The sequence below is a fragment of the Cygnus olor genome, chromosome 15, assembly GCF_009769625.2.
Source record: "Cygnus olor isolate bCygOlo1 chromosome 15, bCygOlo1.pri.v2, whole genome shotgun sequence".
NCBI classification, from domain to species: domain Eukaryota; kingdom Metazoa; phylum Chordata; class Aves; order Anseriformes; family Anatidae; genus Cygnus; species Cygnus olor.
This window is the reverse complement of record NC_049183.1, coordinates 2,781,373-2,807,015: the sequence shown is the minus strand read 5'-3', so window position 1 is coordinate 2,807,015 and position 25,643 is coordinate 2,781,373. Positions and strand designations below refer to the sequence as shown.

Below are 25,643 nucleotides of genomic sequence, written 5' to 3'. Positions count from 1 at the left end.
CACAATGTTTTGCAAAGTTCTTTGTAAAGGAAAATCTCTGTTATTCTGACTATAGCAATAGCTGTCCTATTGCTGTGCTAGTAGTCTTTATTGTTCAGACTGGTTGTTTACAAAAGTTTTATACTATCTCTAATGGCGATCCAAAACCTTTTAGTGCTGTTATAAATGGCAGTATTTGGACCTTTGCAAAATAGACCGGAGGTTTATTAGTTTGAGAGTTCTTTTTCTCTTTCCTCTTCAAAAGAGAAACAGGAAAGAACAATACAGTTGAATAAAACAATAAATGACCTAATCTGGGGTTAAAAACTTTAACAGAATTGTTCCTCTTCCTTTAACATGGTCAGCATTTTTCACAGGCATAAATCCAAATAAAAATAAAAGAAATATATAAATTATTTTTCTGAATATGAAATCCCAACCAAACCCAGCACGCAGAGACCTATTCCTTAATTCATGGTCTCACTAAGGACATTCTGAAGATGTTTTTTAGGCCGCATCATTGAATTTCTTATAGAAAGGAACAATTTTTCTCAAATTTCACATACTTTTCACCTATCTTCTTCTTATTATTATTATTCCCTTTTTTCTCTAGGGATACTGTGGCATCTAAAACACAACAACTTTCTCAAAGATATCCAAAAGATCAAGCAGGGGAGTCGCTCCATTTCAGTGACAGAGACTGGGGATTTTAGGATGGTGATTTGCAGGGATTTCATCATCAGTTCCTTAAGGCTGTTGTATTCATTTTTAATTTTTGGTTTGACTTAGGAGACTTTTTTCTCCCGGCAGTGCACATGTCAGTCCCAGCAGTACTGATGTTATTGTCATGTGTTGCTCTGGTGAACTGCCTTAGTAACTTGACAGACAAACTTTTCCATATGTGGCAGAGATAAATCCATTCAGAAAAAAATCCATCTGCTCTGTATTTTGGGGGAGATCATCAAGGCTTTATACACCAGCAGTAGGAGAGACCTTTTTTTCCCCAGGTACAACTGAGACATGTCTTCTTGTAGTATTCTTATTTGCACTAGCATTTCTCTACCTCTTTTGTTGTTGTTGTTGTTTTTGTCAATTTCACTTAAATAATTAAAAAATATTTTTAAAATGTGAAGGTAGTTAAAACTAATAACTCCATAATATTTTTTCAACATGTATATGCCTATTTACTTTCATATAAGTTTTATTTTAACCTCATTTAAATGAAGAGGACAACTGAAGGGGTAAAAAAAATCCCAATGTGAATAACAAGCACAGATTATGACCTTCTTATTTATTTATTTATTTATTATTAACTTTTTTCCAAAGCTAGGTAGCTGTTTCTCAACATTGCAGAGAGGTGGGATTCCATGCAATTTATACACCTGTTCTAGACACAGGGACATCTTGTGGGAGTTCACATAAGTTTAAAATACTGAAGACACAATGTAGGCTTTGTGGTTAAAACATACCAGTTTCCAAAATGATCGGGCTCCTGCAATGCAGGTCACACTGTCCAGGATTGCCCTTCACTAGGATACATCAGAAAGCATCGAACAGCTCTGTGTAGCAGAGGTGTTTGCTGATCTTACTATCGCAACTGCCTCTGCAAACATAGCGAAAAGTGCAAAACTGTTGGCTAACATAATTTTGTCCAAAGTTTTGTTGTAAGGCTTTGCTAAAAAGAGGAAAAAATAGTAATTGTTTTTTCTTTAGGATATGTTATTGCTTCAATTAAAATAAAAATAAAAGCATTTTGAAAATTCTTTACTATATTTGTCTTCTAAAAATAGAAATAGTACTCTGCTTCAGTCAAAAAGTTCATAATGGTTCAACTTGATAAACAATTGATTTTTGCTTGTTTAACTTTTCCTTTTGGAGTACCTTATTTTTATTTTTCTATCCTGCTTCCTGGAAATTATGTACTGTTGCTTGGGATTCTGTTCTAAGAAAACCATTTCTGTTGAACACACAGAAAGACTTGGCTTTCAGTGTGACTTGGGATTTTGCTGTGGAATAGAACAACAGAACACAATTACTGCCCAGGTTCTCTTACTTTAAAAAAAAAATCAGGGAACTAAGAACAAGTATACAGTTCTTGTAAAATGCTGGCATATCAGAAGCCAAGAATTCACCTTTTATATAGTCAGTGTTGGATATATACTCTGTCAAATGTCAACTATAAGTCTGAATGATCGGATTTGTAAAGTATATTATATATATAATATAGGTGTTTGTGCCTGTGGGTATATATGTACATACAGTATGTGTCCCTTTTTTTGTTCAGGATTAACATACTCTTGCAATTTTGCTGCTTTGAAAGAATTTGGCAACTGCTTAAAAAAGCATAATTAAATACTTGAGTAGAGAAGTAATCCGATTTTAAAGAAGTAAGGTGTAGAAAGATTTCACAGAACATAAAAAGACTATAGATATCATTAATACTAGAACATGATGGCCATATTACAATCAATATTCCTTCATTCGCTCTACTTTAAACAATATTGGTTCAAGGAGTCAATGTGGCCCACTGAATGTATGTCTCCATAACACTACATCATTTGGATTGTTGATGTAAATTATTGTTTTTTCGTTTAATATAATACACTCAATATCTGTCTTGTTCTCCCTACAATCCAGTCAGTCAGTCAGTTATTCAATATATGACTTAACAAGTATAGAAATCCACCATTCAGTGTGACCAATGAGTATGTTGAAAATCCAGCCCTCTCCACAGCTACCTACAACTGAAAAGCTTGTTCAGTTTTTGCAGCCAGCCCTACTAGAAAAATAAATAGTATGAACCCTCCCTGCCCAGCAAAAGACACACAACCCAAGCCATAAAGACCTTGTGGAAACACCCAGTAAAAACAAACAAAAAAATAATAATAATACAAGAAAGAGAGACAAGATTCCAGAAATAAGGCTATCCACTGTAGCATACCATATGCTCCAAAAAATCAATACTTGTCTCTCCGAGGACAAACAAGCTCACAAACATCTCAAACTTCCTGACTTCTTTTGTTATACCACTGACTCTAAAATCACCTTCCGTGTCACCCATTACTGTAATATAAAATAGACTGCAAAAAATAGCAGTGTATTTTTAAGACGTTCTCAGAATGACAGTAAAAAAAAAAAAAAAAAAGATAATAACCATAATACTAACCCTAATACCAATACCATACTAATATAAATATATGTCAAGAAAGGTAAAAAAAATGAAAAATTGTATAGTGCTCAGTGGTGCTTATCCCTTTTTTTTCTAAGATGACCTCTCAAATTCATCCAGAATTTATATGGGCTCTTTGTGTGTGTTCAACAGGAGCATAACTCAGGTTTAACTCTTACTTATGATACCCTACAAATACATACTAATCATGGAGCTCTGAACTATACAGTATTGACATATTACAGTCATCCAGCCAAGTGGTTTGCAGGACGTATTTTGACTGCTGATATGTTTCAACAAGTCTTGCAAGAAAACTTATGTAATTCTGACAGGCAAATCTCTCAATCTCTTAATAAAATGGATGAAGCTCGAGTCCTTTGGAATATGTAAATACTTTATCTTAAGCTCATCAGACACCAAAACAACAGCAGAAAAGGAACCACTGGTTTTCTAAATGGCATTCCATCAATAGCAGAGACAAGAGAAATAATTAAAAGCTTTTTTACTATTTCTTAAGGAAGTTTAAACAAACAACAACAACAAAAAACAAAACACAAAACACCTGAGTTGACTTGTATCATCATTATGTTTCAACGCAAAGTGCTGCAAATGTTCTTTATTCTCATGATCAAAGGACCGTATTATTAGCAGTTAGTATTTTAAGAGGATAACAGCACAGTGAAAGGGTATGTCACTTTAAACATGAATCATAACAGACTTCGGTACCCAGTCATTCTTATTTTTTTGATAGTGACCATGGTTATTAAACAACAAACTGGAGTTCTGTCTTATCTTAAGGAAGCTACTATTTTGGGGAAAGCTCTTAAAAAATTATAACAAAAAACACCAGCAAGTAGTTGTGCTACATTAGCAAAATATGACTGAAATTGTATTTTATCTCAGTGGCCTTGTTCTGCCCGCAATAATTCCAAATTAGATGAAAATTTAAATGAGATCACACCCCTACAATCAACCCCCCCCCCCCCCAAAAAAAAAAAAAAAGTTTGGTGGACAATTTACAAACCTTTTATTCTTCTTTATACTTCTTTAGATCTTTTTTTTTTTTTTTGTACCTAAAATATCTCACGTTACTCTTTATGGAACCACTGGGAATGCAGGCCATAAGATGGTGAGTAAGACTACTCAAATTTCATTCTATTTCAATGTAATACAGACCAGGAACCAGAAATAAAATCACTTATTAATCTCACCTACCTGTATTTTACCATACACCTACATGGATGATGACATATATAGCTCACTGCAAGAATCTCTGTAGAAGTTACAGGATCATTTTAAGTCACTTGCCTAGCATGTCTGATGCAGCATAAGCTATGTGAATTTTAACAAAAGGATGGCTAATAAACACACATCAGATTAATCCACCTCTATTCTAGCATATTCTAGCTTTTCCTCTTTTAGTCCTTTTCCCTTTAAGAGAGAAATGTATAAGACTGGGTAGTTCCAGATTACTCTTCCAGGTAAAATGTACACATTGTTTGTGAATGCATATCAAGAGATTACCAGAATGAAAAGAAAATACACAAGATTGTTGTTAATGATCAGAACTAGTTGCCCAGTTTGCAGAAATGCTATGAATTACTCCATTGCTTTCTGGTAACAAGACAAGACAGCATTGACTCATAGAACAGGTTTAAATACCTGCTCTTTTCACTTATTCAGTGTGGGATAAGGTAGAAAACACTGATCCTCTTGTCTTCTTCAGTTGTTTTGTTTCCCCTCAGCTCAAACTGATTAAAAAAAATAGCATCTGTCACTGACTCATGGTTTACCTTCCTTAGTAAATCAGAGGAATATTATACACAAATATCATCAAAGAATGTTAATACCAAAATGATGAGCTTCAAAAAGTTTCTTTGCAAAGTTCTTGCAAAAGGAAGATGAATTAAGGCACTGAATGAAGACAAAAAGAAAGCTCATCATTGTAGGATTATGGTTATTTAAACCATAAATCCATAAATGGATTTTCTTTTGGTTTCCCTCTTTCCATCTACCTGGCAAATTTAAATACTTAATACATTTTTGGCTACATGTCACAGCTTATTTTCTTTATGGCATTAAAGACAAGACAAAAATTCCTTTTATCTCCTTGAAAATCAGAGTAGTAGTAGTAGGGCCCTGTCCTTCACATACTCCAGAGCAGAGTAGGAACTCAGGCAGCGTATAATGCATCCTGATAATAAGCGTATGTGGAAGAAGCTGTTAATTAGAGTAACAACTAGGTCACTTGAAATTTCAGATCAGGGAAGTTAATCACACCATTTACTGTTAGACCTCATTAGTATTCACAGGAACATTTATAAACCCCCTTAACATTAGAGCTTAAAAGTGTTCTATGCCCACCGCAGAGTATTCATCAAGTATTGCTGCAGCAGGACCAAATGCATTACTTTATATACAAAAATCATGCATGCAAATACAGATACAGAAGTTCAATTTAAACAATTATATTAAGTTGATAATGCAAAATAATTTCATAGTTGAAAGGAAGGTTGGTTAAAACTCAGCAAGGCTTAAATTAGTCTATAAATTTAAATAATGTCCTTATGTAATAATAAAAATTATAATCCCAAGTTATAGTCAATACAATACAGAAGGTTCAGTAAAAGCAGAAGATAGATTTCTGGAAGCTGTCACTATGTTTTTTTGTGCCTTTATGAACTACAGCTTATTTCCACCTAAGGCTGGCATCCTAGTTTTCTTCACAGCCTTGAATAAGATATATTGTTCATGTTTCAAAAAGTCTGGTTTTAGCCCTAGTTATGACAACAAAAGCATTTTTAAATTATTTTGAACAAGATGTGAGGTCTGTGTCTTTAGAGGTCATTTATAATGCATCAGAATGACAATTACATTAAGCTCCACACAGCAACTCATAAAAAAGTAAGTGGCAGTAGGGAAGAGTCAGAGAAGAGCATAGGGTATGTCTGTCCAAGAAGGGATTTATAAATCAGGATTGGAGAACAGAAAACAGAACCAGGAGGACTAAACTGTATCATTACTTTCTTTAAAAGTCATATTGACAAACAGCAGGGGAGTTGGAGAGAATGATACCGAGGGGCCAAATTCCCTTTAGAGACACGTTTATTAGTTTTTAGTACAACTTGATTTAAATGAAGCCAGAAGAGAAAGCAAAAAGAAAAGAAATTACAGAATGATATAAAAAAGATTTATGAACATTGAAGACATTACACAGTAAATCAAATCATTTCCAAGGGAAGGGAAAACTTCAAAAATGGCAGAAATGCTTTCTAAAATATTGTTTTAAATCAGGCGAAGATATGCCAAAGTCAGCACATTATATATCCAAACTGAAAAAAAAAAAAAGAAAAAGCAAAAACGAACAAATAAAAAACCCCAGCTGTGTTATTGATAAAATTCCTATAGCTTTCCACTGCAGCCAATGTACAGATTTTATAAATTCTCATTTAAACCATTCAGATATAAACCTTAAAGCCTAGCTGGGAATGGTGGCAGGTTGGCAAGGTAAATAAGTTACCTGCTTATGGTCTATGCCATTTTCAAAGCTTGAGAGAAAAAAAGGGTTAAAGTAACATACTTGCTGAATTATCAGAATTGCCATTCACTTATAATATAATATATAATGGTGAGAGACTCCAATACGAGTAATAGTTTCATTATGTTAAACGCTTTATTCCAGAACAGTGAGTCTCTGCTTTGCCTTTAGAATTTAGAAGCCAATGAAACAAGTAAGAGGTGAGAAACGTTATGTGAGTAAATGATTATGGTAACACTTGGATATTTCTCTCTATAACCACACAATATCTAATTATTTATTTGCACTATTTTGCTTTAGCCAACACTTTCCTAAAGTGCCTTCCTTTTGGACCTTCTTCTGTGGACTTATGAATGACCAGGGAGTCACAAAAGGAGAGTGTCAGAGATGCTGTCATCCTTGATGTAGCAAGGAAGAAGGTGCAAGATATCTAGGTAATCTAGTTTTACCTCAGCTTACAAACACGGATGTTGGCATTTTGTTGTTTTAACCCTGTTCTCTTGTTATATTCCAATTCTTTCAGTCAGACTGAAACAGTATTTTGTTGTGAAGAGACTGCCTCTCATCCACAAACCCCAGGTCACAAATGCCAAAAGAAAATGCTGCAGGCCTGAAAAATCTAACTCAGACAATTACACATTTCCTTAACATTTCTTTGATAGCACTGCCTACTTGGGAAACAAGCCTTGAACTGAGAGGATGGTCAAATGACAGCTCGAGAGTGCCAAATACGCAGAACCTGGCACCGGAGGGCTCTTCTCAGCACGACTGAAGAAGGGCCGAGGTGCCAGCACTGAACTATCACCAACACAGGCCCTGCCCACAGAGCATACTGGAATTTCACTGGGACCTTTTGTAGATGAGCTGCTGTTAACTAGAAGTTTGGGTGTCTGAAAACCATGCAGTGAAAGGAACAGCTCTACCATGTTTGGCCCTGTAATTGCTGCTCCTGCTATTGTGTGAGGCCTCTTGGAGGCCATGCTTTTTTATGCTGCGGCCACAACCCCTGGCACTGTGGGGTGGTGTGCTGCTTTCACTGCTTTCCAGCCTCAGCAAGAGTTGGCATCTTCCACACTAACAACTGTATTTCATGTAACAGTAACATCACAGCAGTGGTGGAGGGAGATGTACCTAATCTTAGTAGGTTAGCAATGTATTTTTTCCTAAGTTTTTCACATGTCATGGAGAGGCACATCTTGATACGACATAAAGGCATTGTAAGTAAACACTGAGCTGATTGTTAGTAATGTGTAACACTGGAATAGAAAGATACATTAAACTCTTACTGCATCACGTTTTATTCATTAATTAGAAAAAGCACATATTTACTTGGCACAAAGAGTTGGAAGCCTTCTCCCATTATTTTTCCAAGTGCTTTTCTTCTTCATTGAAAGAAGAAAACTTAATAAAAACAAATTAAAACATTCTTTGCTCTTGTGGCACCACTACCTCAAGAAAAGACTGTCCTTCAGGTACTACAGCAATATCCTTACTTTGACAGCTGCTCTGTTGAGACATGACTATTGATAAAAGAAAGCCTCCTCACTCCAGCTTCACTAGAATAGCAATTCAGTCACAGATCAGCAAGAAAGAAATCAAGAACAGTACGTGATGCATCATTCTTGCATAACTTGTTTACCAAAAATCATATTGAAAATATGGTGAAGACCAGGTGAAGCATTACGTATGTTGATGAAGTGAATATAGTGAACTAGAGTACACTCATTATACTTGCAGGTCATGAAGGCATTGCTGATGCTTAGTAAATTGCAAACAAGAAAATTTACCATTTCTCTTTCCAAAAATATTTTTTTTAGCACAAACACTTAAAATATACTTCCTTCTGGCCTGCCACTCCCTCTCAAATTGAACATGGGATTTCAAGAAAATACCCATCATATAAATATAGCTCAACTAAGCAATTCCTAGATGACCCAACTAAGCAATTCCTAGATGACCCAAAAGCGCTTTTTTTTCCTCCAAAAAACTCTTATGTCTTTCCAAACAAACATTAGAATCAATCAGTTGCACAAGTAAACTCATCTGCAGAGATACATAGCATATTTGGAATTTAAATGGAGCAGGGTCTGAAGCCTCCTTAGTCACTGTGATTTAGGAAAGGGGGAAAACAAAGTAAAAATCCACAAGCTGGATTCAGGAACTCCATCTGGTTTACAGCTTATATGCAACCAATACACACACTAAGATACTCCAGTTCCCTAATATTCTTAGAATTAATTTCTATCTGAAAGCATGAGTACTTAAGCCAAAGGACAGAGTCTACTTGTTTGGAACAGTCTTGTAGTGGAGGAAGTCTGAGGAATACGGTGACCTTTAGATCTACTTACTATTAAATCTAATTAAACTATTGAAGAACAACCTGTATCTATTGCAACTCTTTTATATTGAGATATTTACAATATTCACCATCAGGCAAGAATAAGCTGATTAACTATGTTCATCTCTTAAAATTATAATAATAAAGAAGCAGTCCATCTCATGGTCAATAGCAGAAACTAGATTCTGCTTAATGTTTTAAATTAAAAGAACATTTTGGAAATCATTGCACTTACCCTTTGTTGTTCTCTTTCACAACTCATCTGTTGCTTTGAACTCTAAAAGAGGGAAGAAGATAAAAAACAACTTTGAAAGCATAGTATTCTTGCAGCAACAAAGCTGCTGGGTCTACACAGCTGACATGAATAAATGCTAGAAACACAGACATGACTCTTAACACAATATATAATTGTGGATCTGGATAGAATCATTACTGCAGAAAAAGCATTATTTTTTTCACTTACTATTTTAATTTACAAAGGTCAAAAGTAAATTAACACCAGAACCCACCACAAGTCTGAAATACAAATGTTTTTGAAGCTTAAATACATTAACACTTGTAAAGGTCTCATTGAGAGTTCAGCTCAGTGAGAAGCTTTCCTTTTTTTCCCCTGTTTTATAATAAGTCTTTGTTATATTTCTGAATATCCCCCTACTAAGATACCATGACATGTTCACAGCACACCTTAAGATATAAGGATATAAAAGTTTCAAGAACAGATTAAATGAGTTCCTGTGACAACACCTAGTTCTAATCTGGTACAAAAATAACTGTAGAAGATTTGATTCCAACACTGCTGTCTTTATGTGCTGCTAGGTCTACAAGAAACACTCTCAGAGAGGGAGAGTTGGTTGCTGAGCAAGACCTCGCTACCAATTAACAGCAGATACAAGGCATCCGTTTGCGAGGTGACCACTCTGCCAAAAGAAAGACGCTCCTCTAGAAAAGAGCACTTTGGCAGCACTGAAGTAGCCAGTTCCTAGCTTTCTTCCCAGCTCCCTGACTTCTAAAGCAATCTGCCATGGTAACCTCTTGGGCGAAACTTCACGGGGCTTGCTCAAAACGGCTTTCGGTTGTTGAGCTGCTAATCTGGTGAGAGGTTTTTGTTTGTTTGTTGTTGTTAAAATCATTTTGGAATACATTAATCATTGTTACTGTTATTAACTTTGGAAATGTAATCACTGTCATTTCTGTAACTAATATACGCAGCAAACATAACTCACAAAACAAGAAATTAGATGCTATATTTTTCTCTGGATATTTTCAGAGGTTCAGAGTACACTTTCTACTACTTTTCAGTTACAGAAGTTAAAACATGAAACTACACCCATTTGTATGAGATTTTTTACACTGTCATGATGGCAAAAAGGGGGATTTCTCAGGCAAAGTACAGTTACTTACAAAAGAATAAAACTGCCAGCCACTTTTTTCAACAAAGAAAAATGAGTCCTGGTAAATAAATTACAAGGTAAACGTTCTCTCTATATAGCAGAAGTATTTCAATGAAGTCCCTGTACCAAACCACAAATGTGCTTTTGGTATGTTTTCTATAGCACTCTAGAAGGGGAAAAAGAGGTAAAGGAAATCAGCATAGGTCTATTTACAACCTTTCCCTAAAGAATAAAATTAAGTACAGCTAAAGTGTCCTGCAGACTAATGATTCCATTTTTCAAAGTTCATTCCTTCACACTCTTTATAAATTACTTTAAAATTATATTAGATTGCATTATAAATGTGCTTACATTAAGTCTCAAGAATTAATTTTAGACCTGAATCTGCTCTAGATGTATCTATTCATGTTATAAGAAAAACTTGAAATGAGCATACAAACAAGTTTGAAATGAGTTTGGGAGGTTTGCTTGTTTGTTTTTACTGTTACTGTTTATGTTTTTTTCTCTGTGTATGCCTTCACATCAGAGATTTTTAACTCCAATGTTCACACAAAAAAAATCTCTTCAACTAGTTGAAGTGTGAATAGTCATACTTTTATGATCCTACACACATTAAAACAAGTTTAAAATCAAAGCCTTCTAAAGCTGCACTCTTGTTTGACTGCTTGCGTTAACGTAACACTACAATTATCTGATTCAGCTTTGTCCTGAGCAGTTGTAACACAAGACAGAAACTACTTCTTTTATTTTCATAGACAGAAATGGGCACACAAAGAAATGAAGAAACTTGTTTAAAGTCATTTGCCAAACTAACGGCACACAAGCCCCATTAGGGAATAGAACAAGATCCAGAATGACTTGTCTTTATAATATTTCAAATATATTTTATTTTAAAATATTTCAAAATGTTTTATAATATTTGGCTCTGACCTCACATGAGTTGCATAGATTTACAGGATTCTGTCTTCAGACAGACAGGTGACAAAGGTGATTAAAAGTAAGGAAATATTTCTAGACAGGGACAAGTAGGAAGACGAGAACACTTCAGCCTGGAAAAGAGATATCTGGGAGTAGGTGTCTATAAAAACATAAATAAAATGGAGATGAAAAACTAGAATGACTGCTTCCTTTTCTCTTCCAAAAAATAAAACTATTTAAAAAAATAAATACATGGCAACAAATGAAAATATTAGGTGTCAAGTTCATAAAAAAATAAATAAAAAGATTATTCTTCATACAATGTGGAAATAAAGAAACAGGTGCTGTGGATACAAAATATATATACCTATATTAAAGAAAACCTTACAGAAGCTTATTCAACACACACATAATACCTTTGACACACACAGTTTCTGAACTGCAAATCCTGGAGGTTGGAAGAAAATTCTGGAGGAGCTTGCTTGGTTCTCCCCATCCACAGGAATGCACAGCTAAAGATGGTATCTTGGACTGATAGATAGCCAGTCTGACTCTGAGAGCTGCTTTCATGTACACTAATAATATAAACATGCAAGCTTCCAATAACACTTGATTATTATTATTTTATTTTTTTGGGGGGGGAGGGGAATTTGTGAAATGGAAGAAAGGCAACATTTGTGAAAAATAAAAGTAAAAACTACATATCAAACTTCCATAGAGTGGAGTAAGAATTCGTTATTGGCTATTTAAGCAGACAACTGTTTTAATTAATCATCTATAAGCCTATCTACTGCTGTTGTTATGAATGATTGAACCTTTAAACATCAAAGTGACTAATATCTAACACCACAGAGACCAGAACAGGAAGTATTATTTAGGACTGAAATGAACTATTTAAGAACAGTGGGAGAATATAATAAAGAGGTAGGGAAGACTGAATAAGATCAAATATGAATAAGTCAGGATAGGGAGACTGCATTCAATTGCTACACCACATTTGCCAGGAAAATAAATAGAACAAAAACATCCCTTTTTATTATTATGATATTTTTTTAAAGAGTTTTTGTATGAATGTGAGAGTTGCATTTTAAAATATATTTTGATTCATCCATCGTGTTCTGTGGTTCTGTGGTATCACCACATGCATGGTGTTCTGTTTTCTAAAAGAAATGGAGGTGATACGCAGGAGACACAGATGGTGGCAATTTCCTTTGCTCAAAGTTCAGCAAATGACCGATTCCATACCATTTCATCCATTACAGAATACATTTCAGTGATGGCCTGTTCAGAGAGTGAACTTCCATACAGACAGCTTCCTTGTTACCCAGCCTTCATACTATAAGCCTTCCAGAGCAAAAGCAGCAAGGCTAAATTATAATGCATTATTAGGATGAAATAAGAAAAAAAAAAATGAAACAAACCATGCTTACCTTAATGAAAAAAAAATCCTGGTTTACAATGATGCCATCTATCTATCTGTCTACCTGTCTGTCTATGTATTTATCAGTGCAAGTTTATTAAAATAGACCTGATACACCTGGGAAAGACACTTTTGGGCACAAGCAGCTTTCTGTGCAACTAACCAGTGCCAAATTTGCTCTCCTCCACCACCTCCCCCCCACCCCGAGTGCCAGTTTAAGAGAAACATCCTGGCAGTACAGAGCACTTCAGGGAAAACATAAATAATGCATTTACAATATGGAAACCTGTACAGATAAACCAAAAGAACTGAAAGCCATAACATATTTAATTAATGATCAAGAGACCTTTCAAATAAATCTTGAGTACATCCTGCAATTTTAAATACATAGCCTCTCAATCTTAAATTTACTTCATTGTATCTCTGAATTGTACCATACGCAATGAACTATTTATTTCATTTAATTCAAAACTGCATGAAGAACTGGTCAATATGTTGAGTGTCACTATGTCAAGCTCTCACATACTACAGTTTAGTGGAAGAATGCCCAAAATACTGATTCTCTTTAAAGGATTTCATCAAGGAAAAACTTTTAAATACCTTGAATAGTTCAAGACTGTTTTATAAGACCGTTATCTTATAAAAACACTCATGCTGTTAGGCACCTTCATTTTAAACAAAAAAGACCTTTTGGAAATCATCTGCAACCTGGTGTGATTCTCTTGTGAGTCCATGGACATGAATAAAATGTTTTTAGAATTGAGATCTCTTTTAATGTGTTTATCAGTCATCCACTCCTCATAAGAGCATGCTAACCCAGACATTATTGGACTAGCTAGGACCAGTGCATCACTGCATGTAGTTGGGAAGGTTTCGCTGTAAGGTTTCAGGCACTTCCAGGACACCAGATGCAAACATACATTTATATATATAGACAGATGATCATGACAGCTTGTCCAAACCAAATCTTACAATTATTACTGTTACTATAATGTCACGTAACAATTTAATTAGTGGTTGTCACCATATATCAAAATACTACCAACACTTCAGTACTTAAACCACCACACAAGTATGTAGTAGAAAGTAAATCCCTAGAAGAACTTGAAACAGGACACGTCTCTGGATGCAATGGCCAGATCAAGAGAGCAACAGTAGCACTCCAGTTGCTGAGCAATACCAACAGTCAAGCTGGGGAGTTTCTTTTGCTGCCATGTTTTTTGTTTGTTTGTTTGTTTGTTTTTTAATGTTATTACAAAGACAGGATTTAAGTTTGAGGTCAAAAAGGGTGAAGGTGATAGGGTTATTTATAGAAAGACTCCCTCTAATATAATCTGAAAGAAAAATCTTTTTTGTTACAGTGCAACATTCCAATATATTTGTTTTGCATTTATAGCTGTTTAACTAAAATTCAAAATACTTTCAGGATTGAGATCATTTGAAACGGAACACAGTTCCAGGGATTGAAAAATAACTAGTGAACATCTGAAGTCTTATATTTTAGATATTTTACCATAAACAAACATTTATGGTAAATGGACTTAGCTTGTATTCTGACAAACTGTATAACAAAGCCATCCTGATCCCAGTGAGCAGTCACACTAGAGTTACATAGCCGTGGTTTTCAGTGCAGCATAAGAGGCCTACTCTAAGAGTAGTTCCAGGAAAGGCCCTACCACATTTTTGTCTTTTTTCCTCCACCTCAAACAGAACAATGAAAATATAATTACCTGCATTGCAAAAATATGGCTGTTTTCATTAAGAAAGGATAGTTTAAAGTCATTACCTATATATGAACTGTGGAGCATGAGAGTCTTACGTGAAAGACTTGGTGCTGATCCCAGTCAGTGTTTTTACCACAATGTAGCTGCATAATTAGTAATCGCTTATTTATCAGCTTTAAGGTTGCATATTTCTCCTCATACATACATAAATTAAATAACAGAAAGAAAGCCATAGATTAATCACCAGTTATATTTCACTGGATACCGAGACAGACATTCATATTATTTCATATTATTTACAAAATCCATCTATCAGTGTTTTCTCTCATTAGATGCTCATCTGACTGTAGAAGTCTTCTCTTAAAAATAATGCCAGTTGTTTTCTTTTCTTGATGTACTTTACAAAATGCTGTGCTACACAAGGAAATACACCACACACTGCCATCTGGTGTATTTCATGTAGAAACAATCACTTCCTTTGCATTGTTTATTACACATTAGCTGGATTTTTGTCATCTTATTGCCCTACAGAATTGAGAAGAAATAGGGTTTGCAGAGAACCAGACTCTCTCCAAAGAGCTTTCATTTGGAGATAGTATGGACTTGTACATAAATGTATAAATATGTTGTGTATTAATTTAAAATGGCTTCTCAGTACTTCATGTGAAAACCCAAAACACAAATGAGGAAACAATGTCTATCTCAAGTGCTCATAGTTCCATGAAGTAGTGCCTGAGGTACTCAGATGCAGTAATATAAAATATTAGTAAATGCATAAACACATAGGATAATTTAAACTGGAAGTGAGTGTTTTGGAGCCTTTGGTAGTGACTTACAACACCATCAAGAAGCTTTCAAACACCACTATTTCTTCTTCCAGGAGGAACTGGAGCCATCATCCTCTTCCATGAGGAGCTTACATTTTCACTGTGCCTGACTCCTGAAGCCCCCCCAAACGTTGAAGAGTCTGACAAGCTGCTGCAGTGCTAAGAACTATAAGCTGTAGACTTTTTGTACATAGTGTTTCTAATACAAATGGGTAAAAAGTGTATGTGTCTAGGCATATGCAAATTTTTCCAGAACACAGAGCTATGGGTTTCTCTTGGCTAGGTATGTGCCTTTGCATGCACAGAATTTTAATTTCACAGGGTTTTATTGCAACCATCAGTTACTGTGCTATAGCAGTAGCTAGAGGGAATGATTTATTCTCAAATGCCCTTGGCTTGGTATTGTATACCGACTAGTGCTGCTGTTATAAATATATCTGGGTGAAGAAATGTCTACAGCTCTGTGCGTAATACTAAGCACAGTTAAGGTTTCAAGTGTCACATACAAGAGGGTTTATTTCTGCTGGAAGAAACAGGCAATTATTATGGCCCATTGAGCTCAGATTAAGCATTTCCATCAAAAAAAGGGGGGGGGGGGAAGCCTCATGCTACAATCTTTGTAAAGCTATAAATGCAAATGGGAACTATCTCATCTTCCATTAAAAAAAAATTATGCTTCTTCACTTCCATTTCATCTTACCCTCAAATTAGAAAAATACTCCAAAGGGGAGAATTTTACTGAGACAAAAAAATAGAAAATCTTCAAAAATAAAATAGAAACACTTTAAAAAGCACTGCTGTGTTGAAACAGTTTGTAGACAATTATTTCCTTGTGCAGAATGGCTCTGTTAATCAATTGAGAATCCCCAAAGACCAATTTTCATCTTTTCCTGGCTTTGGGCTGAAACACATTTTTTTTCAGCAAAATCATATATACTGCTTGACCAACACTTACCTGGGAAATCTAGCTTGTTTTGGTGGTTTTGTTTGTAATAATTATCCTCCCAAAGTACGATGCAGATAAAATCTAGCTTGTGTCTACTTTGCATCTACAGTATGTGACTATGCCTTGAATGCTAAGGCACTTGTGCCTTCCAACTGGAAACTGCTTTGTAGTATACTTTAATATAAACTAATAATATAAAGACTTTAATATTAAGTCTCTAAGAAAGTATTTTTTGCAAGTACCATTCTAGAGAAAAAATCTTGCATGGTAGAAACCTCAAAATTGACTTCTGCACACATATGTTAAAGAACAACCCCATGAGAAACTTTATCTATGCTCCTTTTATACACAAAAGACTACCTAAAATGCATTTTGTTTAACTTCTTTGCATAGCACAGGATGTATTATAAGGAATACTCTGACAGCAACCACTGTAGTAAAAAGAATAACCAGACACTATGAAAAACGTAATTGAAAATACTGTGATGTTAAAGCAACAACCAGCATAGAATTAAAGTATGTTACCTTAAAATGCAAACACTAACAGACTAAGACTGGCCTATTACATATATTACACCGTTTACTGCAGCATAAATCATTTTCCTGTATCATAAGCATAGAATTAATACAAGAATATACTCTTATAAAATCTTGTAGCTTTTGGAAAATGGATGTTAAGTCTATACCCAGAAAAATTAATGAAGATAGTGGCATGAATACTGATTAAGCAATAAACTCTGAAGCTAGTGTAAATACAGAATGAAGAAATCAGACATATTAATATCTGAGTATCAGGTATTGCTACCAGCTTTTGAAATGAATCCTAAGGGTCTGCATTATATAAAGATGTAGAAGGGTAAAAATCTGATATGCTATTTAGTAGATTTTTTAAAAGTAATCAACAGAGACAATGACTAAAGAACGGCAGGCCAAGAACATATTAAGACGGGGTTAAAGTAAAAGGTCCATTTTACATAGAAGAAATTCCTGCACTTTGAACAGAAAATGTATATAGCCTGTTAAGGTGCCAATTATATATTCTAAGTGCATATAACATCTCAGAAAGACATTTCAAGGAAGAATACAGGATATAAGACTGAAAATAAGGATATCACTGGAGACAGTCACAGGTTTTCAGACAATTGCTCAAGCTAGTTATGTTACAAATTACTACTGTAGACATTGCCTATGTGTTATCAGTAAATATCTGGAAGGTTACTTGTGCTTGCATACTGATAGAAATAAGTCAAGTTCACTCAACCGCCCATGCTTGACAAATAATAAACTAACAAACAAATAACAATGCCACACAGAACAACACCACCCCCACCGCTTTTATCTGACAGATACACATTATTAGCTGAAGAGGCCATTATAGAAGAAACTGGCTTGAGAAACAAAATATTGCCAGGTCAGCAGGAAGCCAACGAATTGACAGATATTGAAACTTTGGTCTGTCCACTTTTTTGGACTTACTCTTTTTAATAACAACAAAATTACTTGTTATAGTGATATAAAGTGAAAGGATATAGAAACAGAAAATAGGTTAATTTATTTGAAATTATCCAGAACATATTATGACATTCTGCACCATCAACCTAATAAATCGTCAGCAACTTTATCTGTAAAACTTGTTTTATTAAGCTGGAAATAGGAGTTTTTATATTAACTGCAGTTAGCATTCAACATTTGGTTTTAAATGAGATTTAATTGAAAGTATCCTGCAGCAGCTTAATCTGGTTGGTCAAGATATTTTATTATTATTATTATTATTATTTTGGTTTACCTGGTTACCAAGTATAGTCCATGCCTATACATTTATGTTATACATATATTCTTGTAAATAAAGCCTTTTTTTTAAAAAAAAAAAAAGTCAGTTTTCGTGTATCACTCTACCTAAAGCTTGAAATGTTGGTGGATGACTTTTTAGATCTTGGGAGAGAATTGCAAGGACATATATGCAAGATGCAAATTAATCACTAGAATCCACCATGCTGTTCAGTAGGAAGTAGGCATTTAAATGTCATTAATGTCTTTTAAATTACCCTTTCTGTTTTGTACATGACATGCAATGTTAAGCTCTGTGCTTGCGCAAAAAAATCACAAATCAAAACACAAGTATTGTACCCTTTGTCACATTTATCAGTTTGTTTTGTAATAAATTTCTTCAGTGGAGCAGAAGTTGCCTTTACTACACTAATTTGTCAAACAGTGGACTCCTCAGGTGATGTTCTTTTCCTACAGCATATCAAAGGCAGGAATTATGCCTTCATTATGTTTAGAGAGAGCTTCACACCCTAACATCGGTGATGCTTTATAAATAGCACCAATAACCAAACTGGTTTTTGTTTTGTTTTGCTTTTTGAATGTTTTTGAATTAGTCCCATAGGGGATGTCTAGGAGTGGTCTCACTTTCCTCGCGCGAGCGTGACCTGTGCTCTGCATTAGGACTCACACTTCATTATGCAATCTATGCAAACAATTCTATTGCAGGTAGATTTTAATGAGTTTTAAGACCAATCATGTCACAAGGAACATTTTTTTACTATCTTTTTTCAGTTCATGTAGCGCTGTTCAGTAGAATGGGAGGTTGTACAAACAGGCAGAATGTTTTGTGCCACAAACCAATCACTTCTCAAAGCTTTTGATACTGGTACAACATGCAAAAATCCCTATTTATTTCTGCTTTTTGTAAGATTCTGTAAATCTTACATACCAAAGGCAATGCTTTTGGCAAAGCCAAAGCTCTTACAGCAGCAAAATTGCAGAGAAACTCTTCTGAGATGAGTTATTTTAGATTTAGAAATTTAAAGAAAGGTCAAAGTCTTGTGGCTACCAGTTGAAGAGTAACTCCAGGTCCCTGCACTTACAAAAATGATCACAGGTATCCAAACGACTCTCTTCAGTTCAGAGTACTAAAGGGATGTGGCATGGCACTGTAAACACTTCTGCTGCTTGTACCTAAGGGCTATTACATACTCAGTTGCAACAACTTTTAAGTTGTCATTATGTCAGTAAGAGGCACTAATGCAAGTACAATAAGTAATGTTTTTTATTATTTTCTGCATTATTTAAATGTTATCAATTAATAGTAGATTAACCTTTAACATTAATTTAAAAGAAAAATATACCAAGATAAATCACAGTGCCAAACACAGTACTATTGAACAAAATGCACCATGAGAACAAAGTGAATTACCTAATCATAATTTTGGCGATATTTATCCTCCAAGGCTAAATTAACGGGAGAGATATTCCAATTACATTTTGTTCAGGTCTCTGTTCAATGTGATAATACTGTAGACTTCTGCAAATCATGAACTTTTCTAGGATTCCTAAAGTCCTGCCTCTGAGACTTGCTCTGCAGTTCATGAACTTTACCTACCTTCCCCTTGGGAAAACCTTCAGCCTGGTAAAGACGGCGCAAATTACCAGTGTCGGTGACCCCTCTGTTGCCTCTCCTCCACTCTGCTGGGGAAGCTCACGGGGTTGCATAGCATGCAACTGCAGTGCTTCACAGGAGCCCTGCATCTGCAGGGCATGTTGGGCTCGACTAGCATATACAAGGAGTCCTGCCGAGCTCTCTCCCAGCAAGGCACTGGGCAGAGCAGCGCTTCAGGAGCTTCCCCTCCCACCAGCACAGATTCAGCAGCTTCCTAAGTTCAAACACAGATGCTGGTCTTCTGTAACAGGCTTGTTGCACTGCAGCTGAATATAGCTCAATGTATGCTGGTCTGTTAGTCCCCAAAATATAAGCTTTGTAAAGGAATGATTTGCAAATTATGCATTTATATTCATACACACATATGAATATATGAACTCTGAATCAACTTAGGAACAGTCCTTGGAAGGGCTTGCTTTCAAAGAGTCAAAATTCTCTTCCTCCATGGGGAAATATATCTTGTAAACCTTGAAAATATTTAACTTACATCCCAGTTTGTCCACAGCTAACAAGTGAAAAAGCGAGGGACAAAAACAAAATTTCTTTCAGTCTTTACAGCATTGGCATGTTAAGTGGAAAGTGTTTTATTCTGCACAATATTCAAGTCCGATAGCTACATAGGGAAGGCAAGGGCATAGTACCTTAATCTCCTTTCCTAAACAGCTTAACTAACTATAGGAGATGCAGTGTCTAGCATTCAATAATTACTCAGTGCTTTTACTTGTTCTAAGAATGCATTACAAGGAATGTCAATACACTTTAATCAGCAATATATTTTTAGTGGCAGTGCTACAGCTTGCCTCAATGAAGCCTTTTTTCCCCAAGAATTTGTAAAGCTTTCGTAAAGAAACCTTGACAATTTTGTAATGAAAGACATCTAGAGATTGTCATATAAGCACATCCATTAGGGCAGTATATTCTTCTCTCTCAGGTTACCTTGGACAAGGAAGTCTCATTTAAAATGTTCTTTCCTTTTCTCTTAAGAAAATGAACAACTGTTGGCAAAAATCAGGTGCAGCTGGCAAAGTTAAACAATTTCTTTCACCTTTTAATGAGACTACAGTAATGGCCTTACTGCCCTAAAAATAGAAAAGTAGAAGGAAATATTTAAACTTATATACAGGAATGAGCGTGCACACTGACCCATGCTCATTTTGCAAACTATGTCATGTTCTTCAATGACCTCCATGATAACAAGCTTGAAATTGTAGCTTCAAGACTCTATTGTATCTATACATTCTGGAGTAATTTTAATGACATATTGCATACAATCCTTATGCATGGAAGTACTGATACCAACATTTCTTAAAAACTGTGATGAGCCACCGTGAGGTGAACTATGCTGACAGAGTTTCAGGTCACAGTTTACAAAAGAGAGACATCTTTTGCTATATATATATGAAAGATCTTAATAACATACCTTTTTACAATAAAAAATAACCCCTGTTCTTCTCCATACAGCTGTGCATATCTTCTGCCATATCTTAACACAAATTGAAAGTCATCAAGGACAAAGAGTTCTGTCTACAAATTTTTTCCTATCTTTCTATAGCTCTATATACAGAGAGGAAACCATTTCACCTAGCTATATCTGGATCTATATGTTTTCATTGGAACACGGGATAAAACAAATGACTATATTCATAACTAATTTCAACATCATGTAATAACGTACATGGTTAATATAATAACTAAAGTGCACAATTCAAAAGGTACATTTCATTCTCATTTGCATGTAAGTAATGCTCACAGTGTGATGGTACAGCCTGTGTATTCAATAAAGTGTGGTTCTAGCCTCAAGCAAATTGTCATTTAACTCACTATTTCTCATTTACTTCATTTCCAATGTTTGTAACGATTCTTTGCTTCTTTTACACCTGAACAGATTTTGTAGAACTTACCTCATTAAATTTTGCAGTGAGATAAATATGCAAAACTACTCAAAGTCATTGTGGCCTGCAGATTATTACTTCTTTCCTCACTTTTACTTCCAGAAATCTGATTTTTTTCATTATTCTAGCCAAGTGTGTACCTAATGAGACTGGTTGAAGCATAAATTATTAAATGAATTTTCTTTATCAGTTTCTTGGTTTGGTCTTATCAGAATTACCAAAAAAATTCTGGCGCAACCCTGAGACCAGAACTCCCAGCTTGCAGGAGCTCTTAACACTCAGTGCACTGTTTTTGTTGTGGTTGTTTGTGCTGAAATTTGAAAATATTTACCTAGAGTATTTATTTATTTATTTTAGGATTGTTCATTCCCTGATCTTATTTCTTTGGTAAAACAAGACAGAAGGCTGTTCTTCAAAAAACTACTCTCTTCCTATGCAGTAGCCAGAATCACATTATAGCCAGCCCAGCCCTCTCCTCATTGGGCTGTGAGCTCCCTGCATCCTGCTTTGATGCTTCCCCTCTTGCCCCACCTCAGCAGGGCTTCCAAGGCCCCAGAGTCCTTCCTCACACCCAGGCAGCCCTAAACTCCTCGTCCCTCTGGGACCTGGAACTGCTGCCTGGCCAGAGGCAGCTGCCCTTCAGACTGGGACCTAAGGCTGTGCAAGGCTAGGAGCACAATAATACTGGTGGAAGCATAGGTGAAGAGTAGTGCCTAGCAGCTTAAGAATTTAAGGGGGAAAAAAAGAAAAAAAAAAAAAAAAAAAGTGAAATGGTAAAAAAAAAAATAAAATAGATAAAATCAGGGGAAAAAAAAGAAACTTGTGAGATAGGAATTCAACATCAAGCATCAGCCAAGATGCTAGAAATTATGGCTGTTTGGTGAGCCCAGAAATGCTTGGCCTAATAGCTTGTTTGTCTGGGATATCAATTTAGTGACGATAAATACTTGCTTTCACCTCTTAACCGTCAGTAGCTTGCAGAGTTTCTCCATGCACAGTAGGAAATGTCCACAGCGGAGTGGCACAGCCCTTAACAGGAACAGCCCATGTGAACAGCGACCAACCAAAGCAGCTATGATCCACCATGGAATCAAATAAAATATGAGCCTAATGCACGCAGAATACACTGGTGCAATTCAATGTCACTTGGAGAACATGAAGCCAATACAGAGTCCTCCTGAAGCAAAGATTGGTGCCATTTTTCTCACTGGGAATTGTGCATCGGATGGCTGACTCTGCCAGTTCCCTCACAGCAAAGGAAGCCCTTGGTAACGTTTGCATCCCTGCTCTCCTTCCTGACTGTGTCTTCCCAATACTTCAATACACATCACAGGAGCACCTTGCCAGGATTTGTGGCAACACCTCACAGTGTTCTAAATCACAAGTAAAAGTAATAGGAACAGGAACAACTAAGAAGCGGAGACCACAGAAGGGAAACACCTTGCTGTTTCCAAATGCCAAGCAGTACAGACAAAACTGAAAACAGGCAACATACAACATGGACTTTGGCCAAAATCAGCAAAGGTACAGAGAAGGCAGAAACCTGCAGTCACCAAGTAAGCAACCAAACAGGCATTGCTGCACACCTAGAGCTGGCTATGAGCAGGCTGACAAATACACGTGGCTGCTAGAATTGACAGATCAACAACAGCAGAAAATTATGCAGTGTTCAACTTGATAATACCCTGACAGATGCCAGGAGCTTTCTGTAAGCTCATTCCCCTCTCTTTCAGTTACGAAGACACTTGAAAGGTTGGTTTTTAAGGAACTAAGCCTTCCACGCTTCCAGTACAGGCCTCTGCCTAGAGCTCCCAGAACACACAGCTAGCAGGTAGCATCCCCAGCGGACTGAGGTAGAGTTGGAGAGCTCAAGTCATGGTGTTCTGTGGCTCTGGAGAAAACCACAAGGTAAAGCTCTGTCCATTTCTTAGATGGTTTTATATATATATATATATATATATATATATAACTTTTGTTCTAAATAAAGACAAAATTCGTTTTGAAGGATGAGAATCTTCCATGAAACAGAATTGCCCTTTACACTCTCCCTCCCCAACTGTTACTCTATCTTGTCTGAATCTGGAATTCCCAACAGTGCATAAATAGGACAGGCTATGGATGTAGACTGGCACATGAAGCATACTTTTTGCTCAGTGCATGTTCTGCATTCTAGTAAGGTGCAAGACTTTGTTAAAATTAATACAGAACATTCTTTAGTAAACAAAACCAGACAAAATACATTGTGTAGACATTTTTGTTGTTGTTGATTTATTCAGTTGCGTGTTTTTTGGTTTTTTTTTTTTGCAAAGCCTTTCACTTGATTCCTGAAACACTGCAATTCTTATGTTTGCATTTAGCAGCCAGGAGACTTGTGACTAACACTGAAAAGAAAGAAAAACAACCTTTCATCTGCCCAGGTCAGGAATATAGCAGTAGTGAGACTCCTTCTACCAGAAGGGAAAAAAAAATACCTTGATCTTATGAACACAGCAATTTGCAGGCATCTATTGTAGAGCTTCCCCCCACACAATTCCTGCATATTATACTTGTCTTCAGTTCTGTTTGATTCTAACATCCGTATCTACTGAGTAATCAGGATTCTACCATATTTTATAGTGTGTGCACAAGCATGTGTGTGTTTTGCATTCTGAGATTTGTGCCAACATTGATTTTATTTCCTTTTAGTATTTTATAGTTATTAGACTGTAATAACTTTTTCTCAAGTCATGTCTGGATTTAAATATGCAAGCCAGGATGGAAAAGTAATGAATCTATAGCATGCCATAAATTTGAGTTATTCGTGATTTATTTATTTATTTTTAACTGTTACAGCTCATTGGAAGATAAGGAAGGTAACTGTATGCTTAGTCTACGTGCCAACTAATCTAAAAAAACAAAGGAGATGTTGCAACACTGGAAACAGACATGCACTGCTGGTCTAGTCTCTCCTTGCACCTTACCAGCTGTTTTTTGTTTTGTTTTTTCCCCTTTATTTTATTTTATTTTTTTAATTTAGAGAGAACAGTGTTTGTTGCCACCATCTGTCTTTCAGAAAAGAAAACAAACACCAACAAAAAACATTTTGCTCAAAGTAAGTCAAAAGCATAAACAAAATAGGCAAAAAAAAATCCATAAGCATTATAATGGAAAAAAAGATTGAGTGAAACATGAAACAAGGAGTGAGTTCTGCATTTTAAATAACTTTGCTATCATTATTAAATATCCATCCCCATGAGACATAAGACAGACAAATTCTACATTTCACAGGGGGTTGGGTAGACTGGGGAAGGAGGATGAGAGACACTTGTTGTTATTTGATAGTTCTGGTTATTTAAGAAATATATCAATAGTCTCTCTTTTTTTTTTTTTTTTCCTGAGAATAAGTTCCCCCGTTTACCTGGGTATTAAAACAAAATTCCTAAAGATTTGATACATTCTTGCTCTACATGGGATGTTCAAGCTTCAAAATGTGGAAAGCCCAAAGCCCACATAACAGGAAAGAAGCTACTCGTCGTAACCAGGTTATATAAAGTCTCTCTTTGATGTCTGGATGCATTTTCACTGCATTTTACTTCTTGCAGTACTAAATAATCAGGTTGTAAAACCTGTTTATTTTTTCCTCTGTTGTTCAGGGGCAATGAAGAACACATGAATAGTGCTTTGCCAGACATGTTAGAAATTCCCCTTCCTACACAGCCTTGGTAGTCAGCTGTTACAAAGCTAGAAATCCTCAGCTTTGATCAGTATAAAGTAGAAGAAATCTTTGTAAAACTGGTAACTGTTTTGCTGAATAAACTGCTAGCATCGTGTCTCTTGCAATAGCTAAACTGATTTGATACGGAATTGAAAATAATGCATGCTAATGGAGCTGGAATGATTTTATGCCCCGTACTAGGTGCTTGAAGTTTCCTCTTTTTTCCCCTTAATGAGTGCTCTCGACTTGCACATTAAAAAGCAGTCTAGTCCATTCTCAGTACATTTAGAGTAATCATAATTGCTGATGTGTACTAGTGAGCTGAATTTATGGGCTTACGTGGTAGCTCATTTACACGCTTCGGA

At 35.7% G+C, this 25,643-nt stretch overlaps 1 protein-coding gene across 21 annotated transcripts in view; it reads right to left on the bottom strand.

Annotated features, from left to right (window-relative positions):
* Positions 1–25,643, bottom strand: part of RBFOX1 (RNA binding fox-1 homolog 1) — an 861,472-nt gene that overhangs the window by 401,109 nt on the left and 434,720 nt on the right. For 16 of the 21 annotated variants that reach the window (XM_040574360.1, XM_040574385.1, XM_040574377.1 and 13 more), the window contains one exon: positions 9,260–9,301. The exons of the other annotated variants lie outside the window; for them this stretch is intronic. In XM_040574360.1, the coding sequence (XP_040430294.1) occupies positions 9,260–9,301 (42 nt within the window). The remainder of the gene's footprint in view (positions 1–9,259; positions 9,302–25,643) is intronic. 21 annotated transcript variants of the gene reach the window in all.